The 21,775-nt window shown below is 51.8% G+C and overlaps 1 protein-coding gene across 3 annotated transcripts; it reads right to left on the reverse strand.

Annotated features, from left to right (window-relative positions):
• Positions 1-622: 622 nt before the first annotated feature.
• LHX9 (LIM homeobox 9) lies at positions 623-20,451 on the reverse strand. 3 transcript variants are annotated; one of them, XM_090263186.1, is made up of 6 exons: positions 20,369-20,451; positions 15,508-15,626; positions 13,430-13,632; positions 12,038-12,393; positions 6,109-6,311; positions 4,696-4,953 (listed from the first exon to the last, which is right to left on the reverse strand). In XM_090263186.1, the coding sequence occupies exons 1-6, from the start codon at positions 20,394-20,396 to the stop codon at positions 4,696-4,698; spliced, it is 1,167 nt and encodes a 388-aa protein (XP_090119312.1). In that variant the 5' UTR covers positions 20,397-20,451. The 3 variants fall into 3 exon arrangements, with proteins under 3 accessions (XP_090119311.1, XP_090119312.1, XP_090119310.1); XM_090263185.1 differs by lacking the exons at positions 4,696-4,953; positions 20,369-20,451 and adding an exon at positions 623-1,977 and having other exon boundaries at positions 15,508-16,061; XM_090263184.1 differs by lacking the exon at positions 20,369-20,451 and having other exon boundaries at positions 15,508-16,061.
• Positions 20,452-21,775: the final 1,324 nt, after the last annotated feature.

Consider the following 21,775-nt stretch of genomic DNA (forward strand, 5'->3'; position numbering starts at 1 on the left):
TCCAAGAAGTCCACATCCTTCATTTCTGGGCCAAAGAGGAAGTGGGATGTGGCCTGGCTTCAGAGAGGGCTGACATCCCGGGGACAGACCTTCAATGTCACCTGCTCAGGCCTCTTCCCACTCACAGCACTAGTGCTCCTTCCTTTCACTTTTTAAAAATGTGCTTGTTTCAAATTCGCCGTGTTTTCTTTTCAGATGCCTACTTCCCATTATGTTCCCATTAAGTCTCGCCCCACATTTCACACACCGGATACTTAAAGATCTGTCAAACCAGGCGAGGCTCCAAAACATTTCTAAACAAAACTGCAGTAGTTGACACACAAGATAAGACAGGGGTTCCAAGGAACTAGCTGGAAGAGGACTTCGGAAAATCTCTTTAAGGTGCTGTGGCCGCAGGCGAGATTTCCGAGAGGCACAGCCGTTCCGGTTACTGACAAACCAACGTGCTCCGGGAGTGCTCGGAACTGTCTGCTTGTCAAGACACATGGCTTTTTTTTTTTTTTAATCAGTCAGTTGCTCTTTAATTTTTTATTTATTTTTTTAGTATTCAGGAAGTGAAAGCATTTAAGAAAACATTCAAAATTCTGAGAATACACGTAAGTGAAATATTTAATGTCTGTCATTCATAAAAGTTACATCATTTACATAGGGTTCATTTGTATATAATAAAAATTGCATCATAATGAAAAGTTTTCTGGAAAGGTATATGTTAACTTGTTTAACATACGCTTTGGATACACAGCTAAATAGGAATCGTTAAAAAATTCTTTCTTCAAATATTCCCTTTAACAATTAAAAAAAAAAAAACAACCTCATTCCTAAATATGTGTTTCTCTTTCCACTGGCTCCTTTGTTTGTAAATCATATGTAATTTGAACTATGCAAAAACTGGACCTCCGCAGAGTTCATATCTGTATACTTCAAAAGATTTCCTAATTGCATAGCGAACATGTAAGCTTATAGAGGATCTGTAAATTTTACTCTAACAATCTAAAAAGTTCCTGAAATTCTACATGATAGTTTATTCTAAGGTTTATTTTTGTTGTCATTTTGCATTTTCTTTGTTCTTTTAAAATTTTTAACATGTGTCAATTGATCCAATGAGAAGTCATGAAGAACTAAAAACCACGTAAGTAATTTTTTCCTGGACTACCAGAATTGAACCTCATCATATCGTCTGACTTTTCTCCCAAGTTCAAGTCATAAATGCATCGTGCTGCCTCTTCAGACAGTGTTCCAAACCAATTCCAACAATGTGTGTTTAACATAAAGTTAACTATGCTTGCATCAAACAAAATGTTTATTCATGAAAGCTCTTTATCATACAAGAAACAGCAAAGAGAAGTCGTCATACAGAGATGCACACTAGGAGTGACAGGTGTAAAAGTGCATGCAGAGATTTCTGTTTAAAAAGGGAAGGAATAAACAAGAATACTAAAATTACTGGGCTTGGATCCTAGACTCTCAAGCGAGCGACAGCTCTTCTCTGAATTTACAGTTGGAAAATGCCATTAACAGGTAGGACTAAGACACATTAGCAAGCAGGTGAAATGAAGCCTGGGGGATTTACGACCACTGTGCTTGACAAATGTGTGGGGTTTCTTTTCAGTAAGAATTTGCTGCCGATACGGGGTGTGCATATTAGTACGAGGTCGCTCTGCTTATACATGGTTGACTGTTTACTTCGCTTTGTTCTCAACCACGTCGGTTTAAGCCTCTGCTTGTGTCAGAGACCATAAAGAACAGAAGTGCTCGCGTTCAGTAAATGCCACTTAAGTCTTTCTCTCGCTTGCGCTTTTTTTTTTTTTTTTTTTTTTTTTGGCTCAAAAGGTTTTAGCATGTGTGATTATCATAACCTAATATAGTCTTTGTCTTCACTGCTGTGGATTTCCGCTCAAACTTTCCCCTTCTTTTAATACTTTAGGGAATTTTCAAACGTCGGGATGTTTGGCTGTAATGCCCCAAGATTTGTTCTCCCTGAAAAAAATCATAGTGACAATGTATTAACTACAGAGCAACTTGGCCTTTAGGGGTCTTGCAATTTCTATTTAGGGTTACAAATATCCACTGGTGCTCAAGAGACCTAACATTAAATCTTAATCATATTTAAGATTTCTTTTCATGCAATTACTTTATCTGTTAGTTATCTTTTTTTTTTTTTTTTTAATTCTAAAACTTGGGCTGAGTCAAATCCATGGGGCATTACTTTTATTCTAAGAAAATATATTTAAAGGCAGTTCTAAGTTGAATTACATTGCATATGCTACAGTGTGTACATTTAAAATGAATCAGTAGTTTGGAAATCTCGAAAGTATTTGTATGTTTGAATATTTAAAAATTTTTGTAATACTATTTTTATAGCTTTGAGATATAGATATTGGATACACACTCATCCAGTTAAACCTTAAATAAAACTGATGGGAAATAAAACTCCTTAGATTCAAAATGGTTTATTCACACAAATTTAATAGGATAGATCACAATTGTTTGGTCCATAAATATTTAGGGGAAATAGTTTCTATACAATGCATTTATCAATAAACAAAGAAACATGGACAATTTTGCTAGACCACTTACTGTACTATAAACACGAAGCTCAATATATAAGATTATTGAATTTATCAACTATGTTTGAAAGAGTGCACGCCGCTTTCTATGCCAGGTCTGCCCCTCTACCAGGATACACCATAAAAAGTTTCAGAAATAAGAGGTAAAACAGTACAAAACTAGTGAGGTGTCAAAGGGCTTAAAACAGTTAATTTAACAAACGACACATATATCCTGATTTTTCACAAACTTACTTCCAAGTCATCTTATAAGGCACATAGGCGAACTGAGTTATAATTAGTCTACTTAATAAAGTAGATCTATAGTACCATATATTGTTCTGTCAAAGAACAAAATTTATAAGTATCAATATTTTACCTGTAAAAGTGTATTAATAAGATCTCAGCCTTACCAAGGTTGTTTGGTCTGGTTAGTGGCAAATGCCCAAAATGTAAGAGAAATAGGAAAGTCAAGATTTAAGCTCCAGAGAAGATGATAACCACACTTGCTAAATATATAATGGCAATCACACCTTTCTTCTGTTACAGTGTTAACTTATCTTCCATCATATTTTTTTAAAAAATAAGCTACTTTCTGTGCTAATTTTCTAAAGACCCTGAGCAAAAGTTACAATAATGCACTTTAATGTGGGCAGTGAACCGTCCATATGTAACCAACGACACACCTACACAGCCAGGAGAACACCTTGAAAATCTATGAACCAGCCACTTCGACCACCAGGGGAGATTTTAGGGGTTCAGAAAGTGGAGACTATGTGCAAAGTTATTCTTAACAATCCACTAAAGCAAGACATATATCTTGACTTCTTTTTTATTTATTTTATTTTTTTTTTTTAAGGGAAATCCACAATCTAATTGGTATTTAACTACAACGGGAGCATATAGAGGAACATTCACCACTGCCCAGACCATTAAGATTTTAGCTTAAATTAAAAGGAAAAAAAAATGCTACTGTAAACTAGGAAATATATTCAGATCAGCATCCACGAGGCTTCTGAGTTTATCTACATTAAGACTAATAACTTCAAATCTCTCACGTTGGAATATTTTCCTGACATATATATCAATTTGTACCAAAGTAAAACAAAACCAAAACCAAATTCTCATTGGCAGTATTAGTCTCCTAAGTTTCTTTTTAAACATGATTCATGTAGAATGCCAGATACAATATCATGGTACAGCTGCAGCCAATTAATAGAGCTATTAATTAAGTCATGCTGATTTTTTTGACTTCTTAAAAAATTATATTTTGCTTATTTCCACTTTCCCTGGGAAAAAATAATTTAGAAAGAATGGTCTTACATCTGCCATCTGTAGCTTTTGAAGGTTAAAAGTGTAGAGCTTCAAATTCTATTTGGAACTTCATTGGATACACAGGGAGTTTAAATATTGTTGAAATGTTGAAAAGCAGCTAACAAAGGAAGGGTTTGTAGGGACGTTGATCCCTAAGAAAAAGGAAAGTCACAGTCCTGGAAAAGATGTCCCACCTAATAAATTTAATTAGGCCTCCATATTTGAGTTGCTACAGTTAGTGCTTCTGTGTAATTGTATTTCTCATTTGTAAGAAAAAGGAGTAACCAAAACAGTTTTTTTAGTTTTAAATGTTTTTAAATGTGAAGTTTTCGAAATGCTATAAGAATCGTGCCATTGCAAGATTTAATTAAGAGCTTTAATTGACTACCTGATACTTTATTAATCTAATCATTTCAGTAGGGATATGATTATTTGCCCACTGACAGACCACCTCTCTCTCTCTTTTTTTTTTTTTCCCTTTGAGATTCTGGAAATAAGTAACATACAATTTTAAGAGGCACTTAGAATGATTCAAAAACTCCCCTTACTGACTGAAAGATGTGATTTAAAAAAAGAAAACAAAACACAAACTAACACCCCAGGTACACTTTGTAGACAAAAAATAAATAAGCACACTTTGTAAAGAAGACAATACTGTAAACTCATTCGCCAAGTGGCTGCGGATGCTACACAGGAAGCTGTTGTTTTTATTTCCCAAGAATCTTGTGGATTGGGGGTGGATGGGGGGGTCCTTGTAAATAATAATATAATAATTAGAATAAGAATAAAAAGAAGAGGAAGCATTTTCAAAAAAAAAAAAAAAAAAAAACCGATGTTAGAAAAGGTTCGTTAAGGTGGTTTGTGAGGGGCTCCCGGACTCGTGGCTGTCCATGTTAGAGGTCACGGCTGTCACTACAGTGATAGTGGGATTGGTCAGGTCTGTTAAAGTGGTCGCTGTGCCGGGCGGAGAGCGCGCGCCGCTGTCTGCGGAGGGCGGGGCTGGAAGCGGGGGGCCGTCGGCTTTATCCCCGCCCCCGTTCTCCTGGCGCAAAAGGTTCCTTCTGAATTTGGCTCGTGCGTTTTGGAACCAAACCTGCAAACCAATCCCAATGGATGTCTTTACCGATGTTTGTTTTTAGACTGTTTCTCTCTCTTTCTCTTTCCTTTTTCCCCCTCTTCTTTTTTAATTCTTTTTTATTTTTGCAGGGTGGGGGATGTATGTTTCTCTTTTAAATGTAATCGTTTCTTTTTCTTGGGAGAGAAGGGCCTTTTCTTTCTTTTTTCTTCCTTCCTTTCCTTTCTCTCTCTCTCTCTCTCTCTCTCTCTCTCTCTCTCTCTCTCTCTCTCTCTCTCTCTCTCTCCTCTTCTCTTTTTAGGACAGACTTATTCAACTGCGGCTACAGATACCCTGCACACACGCCTCCCGCCAGCATTAACAAGAGCCACTGGGGACAAAGGATGCTTCAGGGGAGACACCCTGGAACTGAAGGCACAGACAGAAAGGGCAGAAAATACTCCCTGGTTCCTCCACCACTGTCTTTGGAGAAGGAGGATAAGCAGGGGTCACAGAGTTTCTCAAAGTAAGATTCACCCCTGTGGCATGAACCTCATAGACAGATTTCAGGCTGTTCTTGAGTCTGGCACATGGCAGGTGTTCTTGGCACCGGAAATATTTCCGGGGCCACCAGATTCCCTAATGCCTGCTACTGGTCACTGAGCCAGGGCAGAGCCACGCCAGCCCTCTGGAATTTCATTACTTGGACAGTCTTGCCCTGCCGGCTTGAGGGAAGCAACCGGACAGCAGACCTAGCCCCCAGCGCTTGGTTTGTAAATGTGGTTCCTTCAAATGGCAAGGCGCCTGCTCCAGCTGGTCGCTGAGACACTCGCCACACTGAGGCTTTGGGGGGGTTGGGAAAAAAAGGGGCGACCTGAGTTTGGAAGCTCATAACATTGAGTGAAGCTGCCAGGGGCCTGCTGGTGACACAGCGTGGCAGGTCCCCCACAAGTCTGTGCACCGAGCCCCACGGGAAGGGGGGCTGTCCAAAGCCACAGGTACATCCATTTGCAGAGTGACCTGTGCTGACTTCGGAGGACCCCTGTCCCCACCTTGGGGAGAACGTGGCTGCATTTTAAAGACCCCGGCTCTCCCTTTGGGGCCCTGCGCCCTGGGCCGCTCAGCAGGGGGAGATCACCTTCACAGGCACGGGGACGGGAGAGGTGCGCACAGCCAGCGGCGCGGCTTTCTTACCTGCAAAACCCTTTTGGTGAGGCCTGTCTTCTGAGCGAGCTGCTTGAGGTCCTTGGCGTCCGGGTTGTGGTTGATGGCAAAGTAGGATTTCATGGTCCGGAGCTGGTGGTGCTTGAAGGAGGTGCGCATGCGCTTGGTCTTCTGGGAGGGCGGGTAGGGCTGCTGGTCTCGGTCAAGGTGGTCGGCCTCGTTCTCGTTACAACCTGTCGTGGGCCCGGGAAACAAACAGGTGCTCAGTGGGAACGGCAGCCCGGGCTCTCAGGTGGCGCTGGGTCCCACGCAACCGTGGAAAAGGCCGTGTACCTGAACAGGAGAGGCAGCCAGGCAGCGGGGGGGGGGGGGGGGGGGGGGGGGGGGTCCACTGCCCAAGGCAGCCAGACTCGCCTGCTGAGGTGCCCGACCCCCATTCATGCCATCGGGTGAACGGAGGCCGATCGCCTCCTCTGCTTAATGGTTGCTAGGAACGCTTAAGATGTGGGAGTGCGAGAGATCTCCAGGGGTGGAAAGAAAAAGCCCTTTTCTAAGGCATGTCTGGGCATCTCCCCTCCACACACACAGAGACCCCGCATTTTGACTTTGTGAAGTGGCACCGACTCTCTGAAGGCCGCCTTTCTGTCACGAGGGCCAGGCAAACAGATCCTGGCAGCTCTGTCGAATCCGAGGGTTTCTGAGAGCCCACCAGCTAAGGTGGGTTCCAGTTTTTAGCCTTTTCTGGTATTCCCACCACCTCCCCCGTCAGGAAAAAGTTAGCAGGTGCCTGGAGGTGGGGGGAAGGTTACACAATAAAAATGTGTTGGTTTCTTATGTAATCATTAAATCATTTTTGAGGGCCTTTAGCTCTAACTGGCTAACGTAAAGGGCTCTGCCAGGCAGAAAATCGTCTTTCCTTGGGTTTTTTTTCACGAATGTTTCCGGAAGAGAAGAGGCCCAGACCCGTGTTCACGCGGTTCCTGCCCCCAGTGCTCCCCACGGCCCACAGAGCACAGACACCAGAGCGCTCATGGCCAGACTCACATCTCGGCCCTGTGTCTCTGGGTGTTGTGAATGGGACTTCAGCGGTGCCCCCGGCTGACCCGGCACCAAGTAGGGGGCATCTTCTCCCCCCTCGCAAAGCCCTCCTCCGCACTGAGGGCAAGGCAGCCCAGCTTTTGAAACCAGACGGAAAGTCATTATTCCCGGGTCATAAAGTTGTGCATTTAAAAGGCCATTTCCAATAACCCTCCACATGGTAAACATGGTTACAAAAGAAAATCATCTTGCTAAATATTTACTGATTTGGCCAATCTCACAATGTGAAGGGCATGGCAATTTTTTTTTCCTGTAAACCTTCTTTCGGGTATTTATCTGATGTGTACGCAGAACTGATCAGCCTGAATTTTGATGCATTATAATAGAATATCTAAAACCCACCTGATCATGTCACCGGGGGTGGGGTGGGGGGAGAGAAAAGAAACCTCCATGCTGCTGCTAGGGAGGCATCTCTTAATATAAGCCCTTCCATTCTGCTCGGTAAAGCAGTATTTGCCTGCCATGCTCTAATTAGAATTACCTTCGAAAAACTACTTTCAGTAACTGTGTATTTATAGATACAGCAGGAGATCGGCTGTTGTACATCACAAAAAGTAGTTAACGAGAAATTCTCCCTCGCGTAACAAGACTAGGCATGAGCTAATGCCTCTTTTGTTTCTATTTCCATAAGACACATGAATACGAGGGCATCCGTAGCAACAGAGCAGGTGAGTTCATTGACGTTGGAAAGGTAAGTTCACCTTTGATCTTTTAAGTCAAGCACAGGGCCAGGAGCTCAAAAAGCATGCTATGCAGATTTTGCATCTCTGGGCATCAGTAAAATCGTCAGTGGCTATGAATGCAAAATCAAGTGAACTCGAAATGGAATCTAAGCTAGGATACATACATCCAAACATTGAGCACAGCCATTTAAGCCCCACCAGCAAGAATAACATATGCCCAGAGATAAGACAGAGAAGCTACTTTGAATTTTATCCTATTTCAGCCCAGTGGGGATATGTCAAGTTCAAATACCTGACAGAATGGCACTTCCATGCCCTCACATGGGTGAAATGGCATCTTATCACCCACCATAAAACGACACTTATCTCCCGTTAACGGAGCTATATTTCACAACCAGATTATAAACATACCCACAACGGAATGGTCTAAGAGGCACACTTTCGTCCCTGCAGGCTTCTCCCAAGAAGACTGCGTTATGTGTTATCATATATAACACATAATATTTCCTGAACAGCACATTAAATTGAATATTACCCTTGGGAGAGGACACTTAAGTTGTGTTTAATAATGACCTTAGCCATCCTCTGCCCATAGTCACATTTCTTAGAAATGAGTTTGATTTCTAACTTAACTACACACTCACTAGACTTCCAAATGAAGTTTGTGAAAAACGGTTATAGAAAGGTTGGATAAAATTGTTTCTTCGAATATACATTCTATTTCCATTATTGTTGAGTTTTTAATCAGCAGGGAATTTTAGTTCATTAAGCACAATAATGGGTCTTGTTTTCGCACAGAATACAACTGGGTGTGCAAGGAGATGGTTAGCACTTTATTGCACAGGTATGACTAGATATGATTTTCCTGCGACTCTGTTATCACTTACATTACTCAGCTTAATAGAGTGATCCATTTCATCTATGGAGTAACTCAGTGCAATACCCTAACTTACTTGTGTGTGACTCCAAATACATCATGTAAACTTGCCAGTGATTGGTGCCCCTTGGGTCTACTTCTAAAGCTATAGGGTTTTTCCCCGCTGGTGTATGAGATGAAATGATAACTCTCTTCAAACTGCCTGAAACAGACACCTGAAGCACACAGCTGGCATGGCGATGTTAATGGAAAGTTTTTTTCATTTTATTTTGCCGTCACTAAAGCAATGATCACCAATACTAAAGTTAGTTTCTGCTCCAAGGAGGGGTAAACCTTCTTAGAAGTAACTGATCCTTGAGAGACCACCAGGGGTCAGTGTGAGGCTAATTTAACAGCTACCATGATCTTCTGAAATTTGGAAGCCAGGGAGATTTTGAGAAAAGCCCCACAATTTTCTCTCAATTGATGCTAACGTACCCGAAATAAGAAATACCTCTCTTAAGCTAAATCTTTTCACCCCCAGAGGGTTTTATTTCAATCCAGCACTCCAAGTAAATTTTCCATGTCTCTTTCTAAGATATCTGCCCATTTGCAAAGATAAAACTAAATTAGGAATATTCTCATTTAAAGGCACTCGCTTTATGTCAAGCGCCAACTGATCTGTGCCAAGGCTCGCGTCTTCTCTAGAACTCTTTGACTCACAAATATATTTCGTGTACATGTTTTTTGAAAATATGTCAGTGTGTAAATTATTTGTTTAGTACCATTACTTTCCAAGACTAGTTTACACTGAAGCAGAGGTGGCGGTGTCAGAGCCAAAGAAAGCCCAGGAAAATGAGTTCAAACTGTGGGTCCATTACATCTTCTATCTTTCAACTTTTTTTTTTAAATTCACTGAAGCATTTCTTTTGCTAGTTTTATAAGCAACTGACATTAGAGTCGTAAACACTTTTTTAATGGTGGGTTGATTTTCAATCAGTCATCTTTAACCCCATTTCTCTAGATTATTTCCACTTGGTAGTAACGGAATATAGACTCTCTCCTCGTGTCTCTGGGGAGAGTCCAGAAAGGACCTGTGCATTAATTAACAGGCTTCTGAGCCCGGGATGTAGAAACTGCTTGGGGTCACGGAGGCCCCGGCAACTTTTTCCTCCTCCGTGAGCAAGGAAGCGTCAGCCTTCTGGAGAACCATGTAGCAGCACTAATTTGCAAACAAAAGACCTAAATGGAAGGAAATTTTCATTCTTTTAAAGAAAGAAATTTGTACTCGCCCGTTTTCCCCTGAGCAAGAAGAGAAGCAAACTTCTACTGTCTTTAAAGCTCCTCAGATTCTTCTAACATAAAGGAAGGTCCAAAGCAAAATCAAAAGTAGCTAATTAGATTAAATAAACAAGCGAAAAGCCAGGCTGGCCTTCATTTGACAAGAAATGTCCTTCACCTTTCTGGACTTCCCAGCATCTCGGAGACGTCTTCTCTCTCTCTCTCTCTCTCTCTCTCTCTCTCTCTCTCTCTCTCTCTCTCTAATTAGGGCACTAGGGCCTTGGTCAGTGGCTCTGGATTCTGATGTCATCTTATATTAATAAAAAATAATTACTGCCCTGCCTGTCTTGCCCCGGGGACCACGCATCAAAGGAGACCAAGTAAGCGCGCTTGGCAAAGTGGCCCCGAACCAAAGCCCTCGCCTGAGCGCAGGGGGAAGAGCGCAAGGCCGAGACCCTCCACCGGGGCTTGGCAAAACCCTGGGGCACCCGCCGCCCCCATACCAACCCGCCCCTGTGGGGGCCTTGGTGAGCCGGTGGCCCTTTTCCTTTCGCCTAGTGACCCCAGCGTGAAACCCCAGAGACAGCAGCAGCCCCGCTGAGCTCCGCATCCCTGCCCTTCTTCGGGAGAAGTGCGCTACCCGAATGGATTGGTCCCTTTCGGTTAAGTCAGCTGAGCCCCCAGGAGGGAGCTGAGCAGTGGGCTGGAGCGGAGCCCCGCACACCCAGCAGGTCCAACGCTGAACACTGTGCTGGGAGCAGGACTCTTCCTTCCCACTCGCTCGCTCTGGGTATGTGACCTTGGGCAAACCGCTGCTCTGGTGGGACCCTGCTGAGCCAGAACGAAGATCAGGTGTCCTACCAGACGCCTGGGGACCAGAAGAGAAAACTAGCCAGGTCTGTGCGAGCAGAGACGTCCAGCTTCAGCTGGTAGCCAAGTGCTCATGGGAACAGAGGACAGTTGCCACGGTGAGGTCCCCAAGGTCCCTTCCAACAGAGCGGACTCCCCTCGCCTGAGTCTGCTACCCACTGAGGCTGCCAGATGGACTGGACCAGGGCGTGGGAAGTCACGCCACCGGGGCCAGTCGTCAGGCTCCCCAAAGCTGGCCTAGGGCTTCCGGAAGCCCGCTTCCCAGTGGCCGGGACTCACAAGCAGAGCTGCCATCCTTCAGAGTCAGACTTGTCCTCGGGCCTGTCCCCACCCTCACCTGGGCAGGGGTGGGGTGGAGGGTGCCGGCAGGCTGCCAACAACGGGAGCTGGGTGTGCTCAGGGCAGCAGGAAGAGAGGCACTTGGGGCCCTGGGCCCGCGTTTCGTTTCAGTGAAAAGCGGGGAGAGCAGCCTGTGGCACCACCTGTGAGTCAGGGCCTGACCTGCTCTCTCCACTTTCCTGGGGCCCGGGTTGCTGGCCGGTTTGTCACGCGGGGCAGGAGCCGGCCCGGGGTACCCTGCGGACAGAGGGCGGGCCAGCTCCGAAGCTGACTTGATTCCCACCCTCTGGGTGCCTTTCATGGAGATCGTGGGGGGTTTGGTTTTTCAACCTTCTTGCCAACTGTTTTCCTGGTGAACTCTGGGTGGTGACCACAGCCTCTGCCCTCCAGGCAGACTGGGGTTGGGCTCTGGAGATTTCTTTTTTTCCAGTATTGAGGAAAACCTTCCCCAGGATCTATAAGGTGGCTTCCATAGGGGAAGGCCCCGGGGCTGCCGTGGTCCGAGTGGGAGCCAGGAACTAATGGGCCCGTAAACTAATGGGCAACCAGGACTTGCCTGCCTGTCGCGGGAAGTCACTGCAGCCACAACCTAAATAAAAGTTTCTCCCTCTCCCTACCTGTCTCTCTCTGCCTCTGTCCTGCTCTCTATCTCCACCCTCCTCTTCATCTCCTTCTCTCTCTCCCTTCATCCATCCGAGTGAAAGGGAAGAGTAGCGAGAAGGGCCTATTCAGCAAAACACCTCTTGCAATCAGATCTGGGACGGGAAGAAGCCCTAGGGGCTCCCCTCGGGGCAGCGGCGTCTAGGGACGCAGGGTGGCCCTCAGGACCCACCTGAGTTGTAATTGACGATGTCCACGCCCAGCGCCGGGCTCTTCCGCTTCCGGGGCCGCCCCTTCTGCACGGTGCCCGTGCCGTTGAAGTACGGCAGGGCCAGGCCGCCGCCTTTGGCCGCCAGCTCGGTGTAGCTCAGCGGCGCCGGGTACTCGCCTTGCAAGAGGGTCTCGAAGTGCGCGCGACAGTACACCAGGCTGTCCTTCATGCCGAAGTGGTCGCCCGTGGTCAGGGTCTTGTTGCAGGTGGAGCAGGTGAAGCAGCTCAGGTGGTAGACAGAGTCTCGGGCGCGCATGACCATCTCGGAGGCGGAAATGCCAAGGTGGCAGCGGGCACATCTCTGCACAGAGAACCTTCTGGAAGGAAACAATCGAGTCAGGGCGCTGGGTGAGGCCAAGGCAGGGCCGTCTCCCATGCCTGACACCCGGGCTAAGACCAGAGGACTTCTGCCTAAAGGACAGGGCCCCCTGGGCCATTCATTTTATTTGCTAATTGACCTGTTTGGATAAACAGGACAAAGAACCCTCACGTTAAAATCAGAAGAATCAGGCAAAGGATCCTCGGGTTCCTTCTCTGTCAAATGGGGGCGAAGGGGGAAACCCTCTGCTTCAGCGAGCTCACTCACAGCGTATGGGGAGAATCATAAACCGACCTCCAAGCATTCTGCGAGTGAAGGGTGGGGTTACGTTCGCAGGGGTGCGTGGGCCTAAGGCGCGCAGGAGCGCAGAGGGGGACACTTCTGCCGAGGACAGCGGGCGCTTCTCCAACTGCCTCTCGCTCGGGCTGCGCACGGAGCTGGGTCACCTGCTCCTTCCTCCTCCTCCTCCTTCCCGATCCCGCAGCGGCGCGGGAAGGGCCATTAAACTCGCCTGCGGGCAGTGCGGGGTCTGGCGGGCAGGTTCCCACCAGCGGGAAAGGGAACGGGGACCCGAGCGGCCTGGTATTCGGCAAAGGCAACCATTCCTCTTCACGGTCACGTACATGGTCTCCCGCCAGCCTCGCAAAAACGCAGCGCCCAGCGGCTGTTGCGCGTGACGCCAGGTCTAAAAGGCACGGGCCTCGCCCGGTTCGCAGGAAACGGAAAAAATTCCGCTTTCGTCTCGGAGGACCCTGCTGCGCTCATTTCCTCTTCCCGCATTTCCCTGGTTCCCTCCAGAAGCTGCGAGGGACCGGGGCGCGCGGGGTTCACTGAGACCCCGGGCCCCCCACACGCATCCTCACCGCCGGCGTTGGGCCCGCCGCGTGGAGGTGTACCCGTGGACTTCCCTGGTCTCAGGACCAATAACCGCACCCGGAAGGCGCGAAGGAGCCGCGCGGGGGCGGGGAGGACCCTCGGGCTCGCCCAGGTGGCCCTGCCGGTGTGTCAGGGCGGAGGGGACGCGGTGGGAGTACCTGTAGTAATCCTCCTTGCAGTAAATGCTGCCGTCCTTGGCGAAGCAGGTGAGCTCGGACTCCAGGGCCAGTTTACACTCGCAGCACTTCAGACATCTCAGGTGCCACTGCTTGTCCACCGCCAGCAGGTAGTACCTGTCCGCGATCTTGCCCCCGCAGCCGGCGCACAGGGCGGGCTTCTCGGGGCTCAGCGGGGGTATGCCCTGTAAGCAAGCAGCGCAGGCTGAGGAGGGCGCCGGCCTCAGGACGAGGGTCCCGGGCAGCACCAGCCCAGGGCGCTCTGACCCTGGCCAGGGGCAGGGGCCGCGCGCCCAGGCCAAGTCGGCCAACGTTTGCTAATTTTCCTTTGCGGCTCACTCCCTTTCTGCGCTGTTCGCGGGAACTGCAGGCGTCCTCCTGGGACTGGTTACCTAAGTGCATGCAGCCACCTAGAGCCTCTTTTCCAAAGGCCTAGGAGCGCATGGATTATAGTTTGGTGCATGTCTCCAAACTCGAATAAAAACACAAGACTTTTTTTTTTTTAAGTGTGGCTTTCAACACACAAAAAGTAAAAACACGGAAATTGTTACAGGGGAGTGGAGAGGCGCTTCGAAGGAGCAGCGATTGTTTCTAAACAAACAGTATCACGGTTTTGTTTCTCTAAACTCCGCTAAGCGTCAAAAGGAGGGGAGAGATTTCTACAGCCGCGTTCACAGTTTGGTCGACATTCTGTGGATGGGGACATGTTTGGCAGAAACTGCTTTCCCTAATTTTCAGGGATATTGGTCCTTTTGCTAGTCAGGGGGTGAAGGGGCAGTGGTCCCGCCCGCTCTGTGCAGCGCCCTGACACAAACATCCCCAGGAGACCTTTGTCCTGAAAACCTGCTCAGTGCCCAGATCCAGCTTCTCGCCTCTCGCCCCCACTGAGGATGGAGGCACGTCACCCGGACGAGCCCAGCCCGTGGAAATTCGGGGTGCTGCTTTTTGTTTTTAAACAGGAGAGCCATGAAGGAGGGGAGAAAAATCTATCCTCTGGACATTTCCTTCAAGGCCAGCAGCAATGGGTTGGACCTCCCCATGAAACTCTGGCGGGCCTGGAAAAGGAGTGTTTGGGCCTTGACCCAGGCCAGCGGCACGCACTGAATTCGTGTTTTAAATGTAGAAACACCCACCCCCTGGGCTCCTTGGTGGGTCCCCAATACCACTGAGCAGCCCCAGGGCAGCCCACTGCCTTAGTCTGAGCTACAGTCCCCGGTGCGGTGCCCGCGGACCCACACAGAGCGGCCGGCCTGTGGTCATCTCCGGACTTCCGCAGCGTTTCTCCTCCGGCTCCTAAGTGGGAAGGGGCCGCTCGTAGATTATTATTGATTTTCTTTGCGGAGCGGCCATGCCTGTTATTATTATGAATAGTAGTGACGGTGCTACTGGAGCCCATCCTTTAGGTTAACACGTCCTCAAACTGGGGCTCGAGGCCCGCTCCGCCCGCCTTTTATTAGGCTTCCTTGCACAGGACATGCGTCCGGCGGGAGCCGAGAGCAGTCCTTACTCGCTACAAGGGCCGAGCCGAGCTGCCAGCGTCCCCAAAAATCGCTGGCTTTGGGGGTGCCGAGAGCTCCGAATGCCTGGAGTAGTAGAGGTGGCCCCGTCGCTTTAGTCCACTCCAAAGATTCTGTCATCAGACCTGAGACTCTAGCCACCTGGCTCCCGCGTGGCCGGGACCCCAGCGCCGCCCGCCCATAGCCCGCGCTCAGCTCGTGCTTCGGGCCGAGAGTCTCCCCGGGAGGCGCCCGGGAGCCAAGGGGCCCAGGGACCCGAGTCTGAGGTCTGCAGACGAGGAAGTCTCCATCCTCTCGCTCCCTGATCCCCTGCTCTCTCGGGAAGAGCTGCGGCCGAGGGTGGCAGGCTTCGGGTCTCAGTAGTGGAGACATTTCAAGGGAGAGAGAGAGGCCGGTGCCCAGCCCCGCAGACAAGCTGACTTGAGAAAACCCACCCGCCAGCCTGGCGCGGGCTCCCCACGACCCACCACCTTCTCCTCGGGCCGCCGGTAACCGAGGCTCCAGAGCGCGCGGGGCTCCGGCATCGCGGGGGACCGTTCTTACCGTGTCCCGGCCGTTGAGCTGAGCGCCTTTGGCCAGGCGGGCCTCGGTCTTGGATCTCCGCTCCATCTCCTCCATGATGCCTTGGATATGGCCTCCGGAGATCCCGTGGAAGAGCATGGCTGGGGGGCGGAAGGGACACACGTTGTCTTCTGCTCGGCACCCCACTATTTCCATATACACGCGCACGGGACTTAGCTCATCCGAGGGAAGGCGCGGCAGGGGCCGTGGAGGCTGCGCGGCGCGAGAGCGCAGAGACGCTCGGGGACCCAGGGCAGGAGGGAGAGGGGAAAGAAGAAAGAGGCAGACAGAGTGGAAAGCAGTCTGGTTGGAGAAGAGAAAAGAATCGGGGACAGAAACAAGAAGAGCGCCGGCGGCCCCCCGAAGGAGAGCTGCGGAAAACAAACAAACAAGGCGGAGGGAGGGAAGGAGGCGACTCCCGTGGCTCAGCAGATCCAGTTACTAATGAGGAGCTGCTGCAGCGAGGGAGGAAAACAAAGTCTGGGGCGGAGAGAAAACAGTTTTGAACACAAAGAGAGAGAGAGAGAGAGAGAGGTGCTATTTTCAGCGGTCCCTGGCTGCTCGCGAGTTCCCAGTGCCCGTGGGCTGGGTTGGGGACTGCTCTTGCCGGCCTGTGTCCAATTTGTTAAGAGACTAAAGCCAGCCCATTTTTGATAATTTAGTAGGAGGAGTTCTCTCCCCGGAGCTGCCACAGAGTTTTATTCAGACAACAAAGACCTGTCATCCCCCTCTCAACCCCCTGGTGATGGGCAAGCGGGGACAAACACTGCAGAGTGGGGGCCGGGGGAGGCCGCGGGCGGGGGCCGTTCCTTCCCCAGCGCGCTCCCGCGGGCGCACGCACACACCCTTCCAAGACTTGCCAGCGATCACGTTTTCGAGGAGCCCTTATTGTCCCCGCCCCGGCGCAGGAGGCAGAGAGCGGGCCTGTTAGGTCCAAGTTCAGGATCAGACCCCCAACTGAAGGCAAGCAATGTCAGCTCCAAACTTTGGATTTCTTCGTGTGGACTCTCTGGTCCTCCGTTTATGGGACCCCAAAGAACTAAATATTGGAGAGCTGTTCCTGTTCTCCCGCCCCCCGCCCCACTTCCTCCGCTTACTTTTTAAGAAGCAAGTGCCCTCACCTCCCTGAGGGGACCCCGTGTTACCAGTGGCTGGAGCCACCTACCCATCCCCCCTCCAAAGTGAGAATCGCTCTGCGAGAGCCTGTGTCTAGAGATTAGTTTTGGCAAAAAGATTTTCTTTAAAACGTTTGTGTGGAAAGTGGGTGTGGACCCAGGCCATGAGCTCTCGGCTGGCCCCGGCGGGATGTATTATTCGCTCACCTAACGTGTCAATGTGGGCAGCGATTCCGGACTCTCCGGGAGCTTGGGGTATCTGTCCCCACTGCTCTGGCAGGACAGGGGACCTGGGAAACGGGACACAGAGGCACGTAGCAGGGTGTGAAGGGGGCTTCTCACTGTGGAGGAGGGGAAGGTGTGAGCTGACCCCCCCCCGGGGGGGGGGCAGACCTGCGCCTCACCACAGGCCAGATTGCTCTGGCTCCCGCCGGTGCATGTAGTGGCCGCCCCGCCTCAGCCCCATTACAAAGTGCCCGCAGTCCTCGGAGATTGTCAGTCCGTTCAAACCCCCAGAAGGCCCCTGGCGGCCCGAAACTGGAGCAGCGGCAGGAGCCAGCCCCGCTTTCACCGGAGAGGAGGAACCAGAGCCGCTCTGGGTCCCCTTCCTCCCTTTGGCCTGCCCACAGTGTCCTGGGAACCAAGAGCCGTGTCCTGGCACATCCTGGGTACTTTAGGGAGTCCCCTGGTGGCAGACTCGTTTCCCTCGATGGGAGCAAGGAACTACAACCAAATCTAGAAAGACGGAAGGACAGAGAGGGAGAGGAGGAAGGGAAGGACGAAGGAAGGAAGGAGGAAAGGAGGAAAAGAAAGATGGGTGGAAGAGAGGGAGGGAGGAAGGGAGGGGAGGGGAGGGAAGTGCTGGTGCTGCAGCTGGAGTTCCTGTCCCAGAGCACCGTTTTCTGAAGCTGCTGAAAGCGCTTCTTCCATAAAACCCAAGACCCCTCACTTCCCCCGGCTCTTTTCTCAGGGTCAAAAATAATGTTCTCTGCAGACTGGACGCTGTTGCCGCCTTCCCGGTGCCAGAATGCAGCTCATAAAACACGGTGTCACACAAAAACGAAGCCAATCAAGTGGACTAAGCGGGAGACCTGCCCCCTCCCTTCGGCAGCCCGAGCAGACAGCAGGATGGCTATTTACTGTAAGTAATGTAATTAGCCTCTTTGGATGGAAATCAATGAGCTTTGCGACCCCGCGTGCACAGGCGAAGGGACCCAAGGAGGGGCTGGGCCGCCGCCCTTTCAGAGACAGCAGGTCGTGTCACCAAGGGGCGATTGCTCCCACAAGTCAGCAGCTAAGTGGACTGAGACCCCAAGGGGAGGGGTGGTCCTGAGAAGAACATCAGTACGTTAACCCGAAGGAGCTCCAAGGAGAAAGCAAATATGGAACCTCAGTTCAGGGACCTGCTTTCTCGAGTGTGGGGCTGAACCCTGGCCCCTTCCCCTCCTCCCTCTCTACCCAAAGGGGTGTTTGGAATTTGGTTTGCTTGTTCTTGGATTTGGGGTTCTGCTCAGCAAAAAGAACAAAGACCCCCAAGAACACCACTCCCCTTGCAAGAGATGAGTTTGGAGACGCCACAAAGGCAAAGTTTAACAAAAAAGTCCAGGAAAAAGCCAGAACTTTGTGAAGAGTGTCCGGAGCAGCCGAAGACACAAGTCCTGGGAGCCCGCCGTTCATTCACTCATTCATTCCTTCATTTATTCCTTCCGCCGTCCCACGCCGATTAGTTATTCATCCGTCAGGAACTGAGCAGGGCAGGGCGCCTTCTGCAGCCGGTTTCCTGCTGGAATCCCAGCGATGCCCGCTTCTTCTCATAAAAGCGGGTAATAAGTTCCTGCCCCCCTGGGCTTGCTGCTGCCCATAAAGAAGCGGATTGCCGGGGTTCCTCCTCCTCAGCCAATACAGGAAGTTTGCAGGAAGGGGGGGGCGGGGGCTGCGGGACTTCGGGAGGTCCTTGTTGGTGGTGCGGAGATGGCCGCGCAGCCTCCTCCTCCAGTCCCTTAAAGAGGAAGGGGCAGAGGATGCCGCAAGAATTGGGTGTGTGACCCGGGGTGTCCTCACCTTTTTGTTCCGGAGCCCCCGAAAATTACCCAAGAGGGCCCCGCCTCGTCACACCTTGCTCTCAAAGGACTGGGAACACTTGACGGAGACCGTCTTTGTGACTCTGCCTCCTTTCCCTTTTCACGGAATGGCCCCTAGTGCTCCCTGCAAGTCGTCTGCCCCGCGCCCGCGCGCGCTGCCCGGAAGACGGTGTCGAGCCTCCTCTGCGGACCCAAAGCTCCAGCTCCATTCAGAGCGACGGGGCTCAGCCCTGGCCGGAGCGGTGCTCCCGCCCTGCTGGGTACACGCAACGCACTCTTCCTCCCCGCTCCGCCAGCCGGGCACCGGCGCGGGAGCGCTCCACCGGGGCGCAGGGGCTGGACTGAGGGCTGAGGGTTCAAGGCCCGGATCCTCTATCTACCAGGACGAGGGCAGCAACCTTGACCTGGGCTCGGACCCAAGCTCCCCAGAGGGAAGGACAGGGCTGCATGGCTTTACCCAGGGGCCGTGTGGCTTTACTCTGGAGAGCCTAAGCGGCTCAAGTTCTCTTCATATTTGAATTTTGGAGGCCAAGACCCCGTGCCCCCGAGTTTGCCTTTAAAGGGCAGAGGTCAGCTTTCCTCCTGACCCCATTAAGCTGATTGAAGAGGAGCCCCCTTGGTCTGGAAGGCGCAGCTAATTGAAGCTTCGTCTGGCATTAGGCAGTGTTGTGAGCACCCCAGGGGTCAAGAAGTCTGCGTCACCTGGGGCTGGGGACCGCGCAGGAGCGCAGCGCGCCACCCAGCCCTGGGCGCGCGGCTGTGTTGGGCGGCTGGGAGCGGATGGCCAGGAGGCGCTGGGCCTTTCTGTAGTATGCGGACAGAGGGATTCCTCTGTGCCAACCTTCTCCACCAGCGAGGGTGACAGGTCCAGACTGGCGCTGACGCGCTGCGCGCTTCTGACAGTACCATGAGCAGGGATTCCTTCAGGACTGGATAGGAGTGATCTAGGGTCTCGGCTGCTCGGAGGGGAGCCCCCGCCGCACGCTTCTGCGAACCGGTGGCTCGGTGCGCTCCTGTGAGCGCTCCTGTCCTTACGCCCTCTCCACGCCGCAAAGCCCTCGCCGGCTCCCTTAACACCCCTTCCCTCCAGGTCCCTGGGGTCTTGTGCCAGGGCTCGGCGCCAAGTCAGGAAGAGCGCGCTTCGGACTTCTGCAGACCCTTTACGTGACACGGCCGTGCCGCCGCGGGAACAATGGGACGCATCCCGCACAGCATCCGAGGCACCAGCTGCGCGGAGTGAACAAAAGCGTTGTAGGTGAAGTGCGTTTCTAGTCAGGCCCTACTCAGTGGGAAAGCTGTCTTCCCTGTCCCCTCGCCCCTTTCTGGGAGGGTCCAAGCGAAGCCCTGGCGCCACCGGCAACTCCCGGCTCCAGGCACCGAGGTCTCCGCCCCTACCTGGGTCCTGCAGGGCGTCAGAAATGCAGAGGAAAGGCCGAAGCAGGGAGGCTCCGGCCGAGACTGTGCTAGAGAGCCTACGCAGCGCGGGGTAATTTCTAACACAAATACACATCACTCTCCCTCACCCAAAGAAGGCGTGCACCCACACCCGTGTGCACTACACACACACACACACACACACACACACTATGTGCACGTCTGCCCAAAAACAGGGCAGCAAAAATAAAAAGGACCTGGCATCTCACTCACCTGCCTCCAAAGCAGTACCGTTCAGCATCCTTGGAGCCAAAGGGGCTGATCGCGCGCGGATGGTGGTTGCTGCACAGAGAGGAACCGCGAGTCAGCGGGCGGTGCGGGGCTGCTGGTGGGGGCCCTACGCCTCCTCCCACCCGAGGGTCCTCCGAACCGCTCCCTCGTGCGACCTCAGTTGCCAGAGGTCGCATGTACAGACCCGGATGCCAGAGACGCTCGGGGCATCCGGCGTTCCGTGCGCGCCTAGGGCAGAAAACTGCTCCTGCCAGGCGCCCTCCCTTGTGGTCTTACCTTGAGGTCAAAATGTTCCGTCTAGAACCCGGGCCTCAGCGAGGGAAGGCAGGAGGCCACGGCCGGAGGTGCTGGCCTGTCCCCAGCTCTCGCCGATGGTTCTTCTGTTAATCCAAATAAATAAACCGCATCAACCGTTGGATGGGAATATTTCTCTCGCTCTTTCTCATCTCTCACCTCTAACCAGCAGCTCCCTCCACTATCTTTTATTTTCTGTTTATGCTTCCAGCTCGGGAAGGGGAGGAGGTGGGGTGGCCAGAGGGTTCCGGGGGCCGGCACCCAGAGACAGTCTCCGGGTCTGAGTCCCGCCCTGCCAGCCTCTCAATAATCCGGGGAGGTGTTAATGGAGGCCTCGCCGTTACTGAACCTCATAAAGCCCCAGCATCTTGAGGTTTGGGCGCCGCAGGGGGCTGAAGTCCGGTGGCGCCCCTGGGCTCGGGTCCCCAGCCTGGGTAGCCCTCCCTGAGCCCCCCCCACCTAGCAGACGCCGCCAGCAGCTGATCCTGCCTAGGGGGCGAGGGGCGGTAGCTGGTGCGGGGAGCTGGGCCAAGCCATAGATTGATCACAGCACACACAGCCCACCCCCCCACCCTCCACCCCTCAGGTCCCACGTCGCTCTCAGCGCTCGGAAACCCAGCATTTTAGGGTGCGTTTTGAGCTCAGGGGGGCGTTGTCGGCAGGTCTGCACGCCGGCCAAAGGCAAGGAGGTGGAAATACCTATTAACTTTGGGGGGGGGCTCAAACCCTGGGGGATGAGCCTGCGGGGAGGGGGGCGCAGACAGACTTATAGACCCTGGACGGGCGGGGTCACGTTACCTGGTGTCAGGTCCCAGAGGGTCTGCGTCGCCCCAGCAGCCCTAGGCACAGTCAGGCGGCGGGGAAGCTGTTGGAGAACCCGGGCCTCTGGCCAATGATTTACCCAGCCCCCACCCCAGCGCACCCCTCGCCGCTGGAGATGGGGGCGCGGGATCACTGCGAGGCTCCCGCGTCACTGGAGCGGGAGGTGTGAGCAGCGAGATTGGCCGCTTCAGGATGCGGTCCGGGTGACGATGCCACCCTAGCTGCCTGCCCTCCCCGGTGTCCCTGCAGCCGTTCCCCCGCGCGCACGGTGCG

This window comes from Furipterus horrens, unplaced genomic scaffold (genome assembly GCF_987537825.1).
Source record: "Furipterus horrens unplaced genomic scaffold, mFurHor1.1.pri manual_scaffold_15, whole genome shotgun sequence".
NCBI lineage: Eukaryota > Metazoa > Chordata > Mammalia > Chiroptera > Furipteridae > Furipterus > Furipterus horrens.

What these genes read in the sequence shown, in the direction of transcription:
- LHX9 (XM_090263184.1), bottom strand. Translation starts at nt 15,681, where the DNA reads ATGGAAATAGTGGGGTGCCGAGCAGAAGACAACGTGTGTCCCTTCCGC. An exon ending in AGCTCAACGGCCGGGACACG is followed by an intron (nt 13,633 to 15,507) that starts GTAAGAACGGTC and finishes GCTTGCTTACAG; the next exon opens with GGCATACCCCCGCTGAGCCC. An exon ending in CATCGTCAATTACAACTCAG is followed by an intron (nt 6,312 to 12,037) that starts GTGGGTCCTGAG and finishes GGCCCACGACAG; the next exon opens with GTTGTAACGAGAACGAGGCC.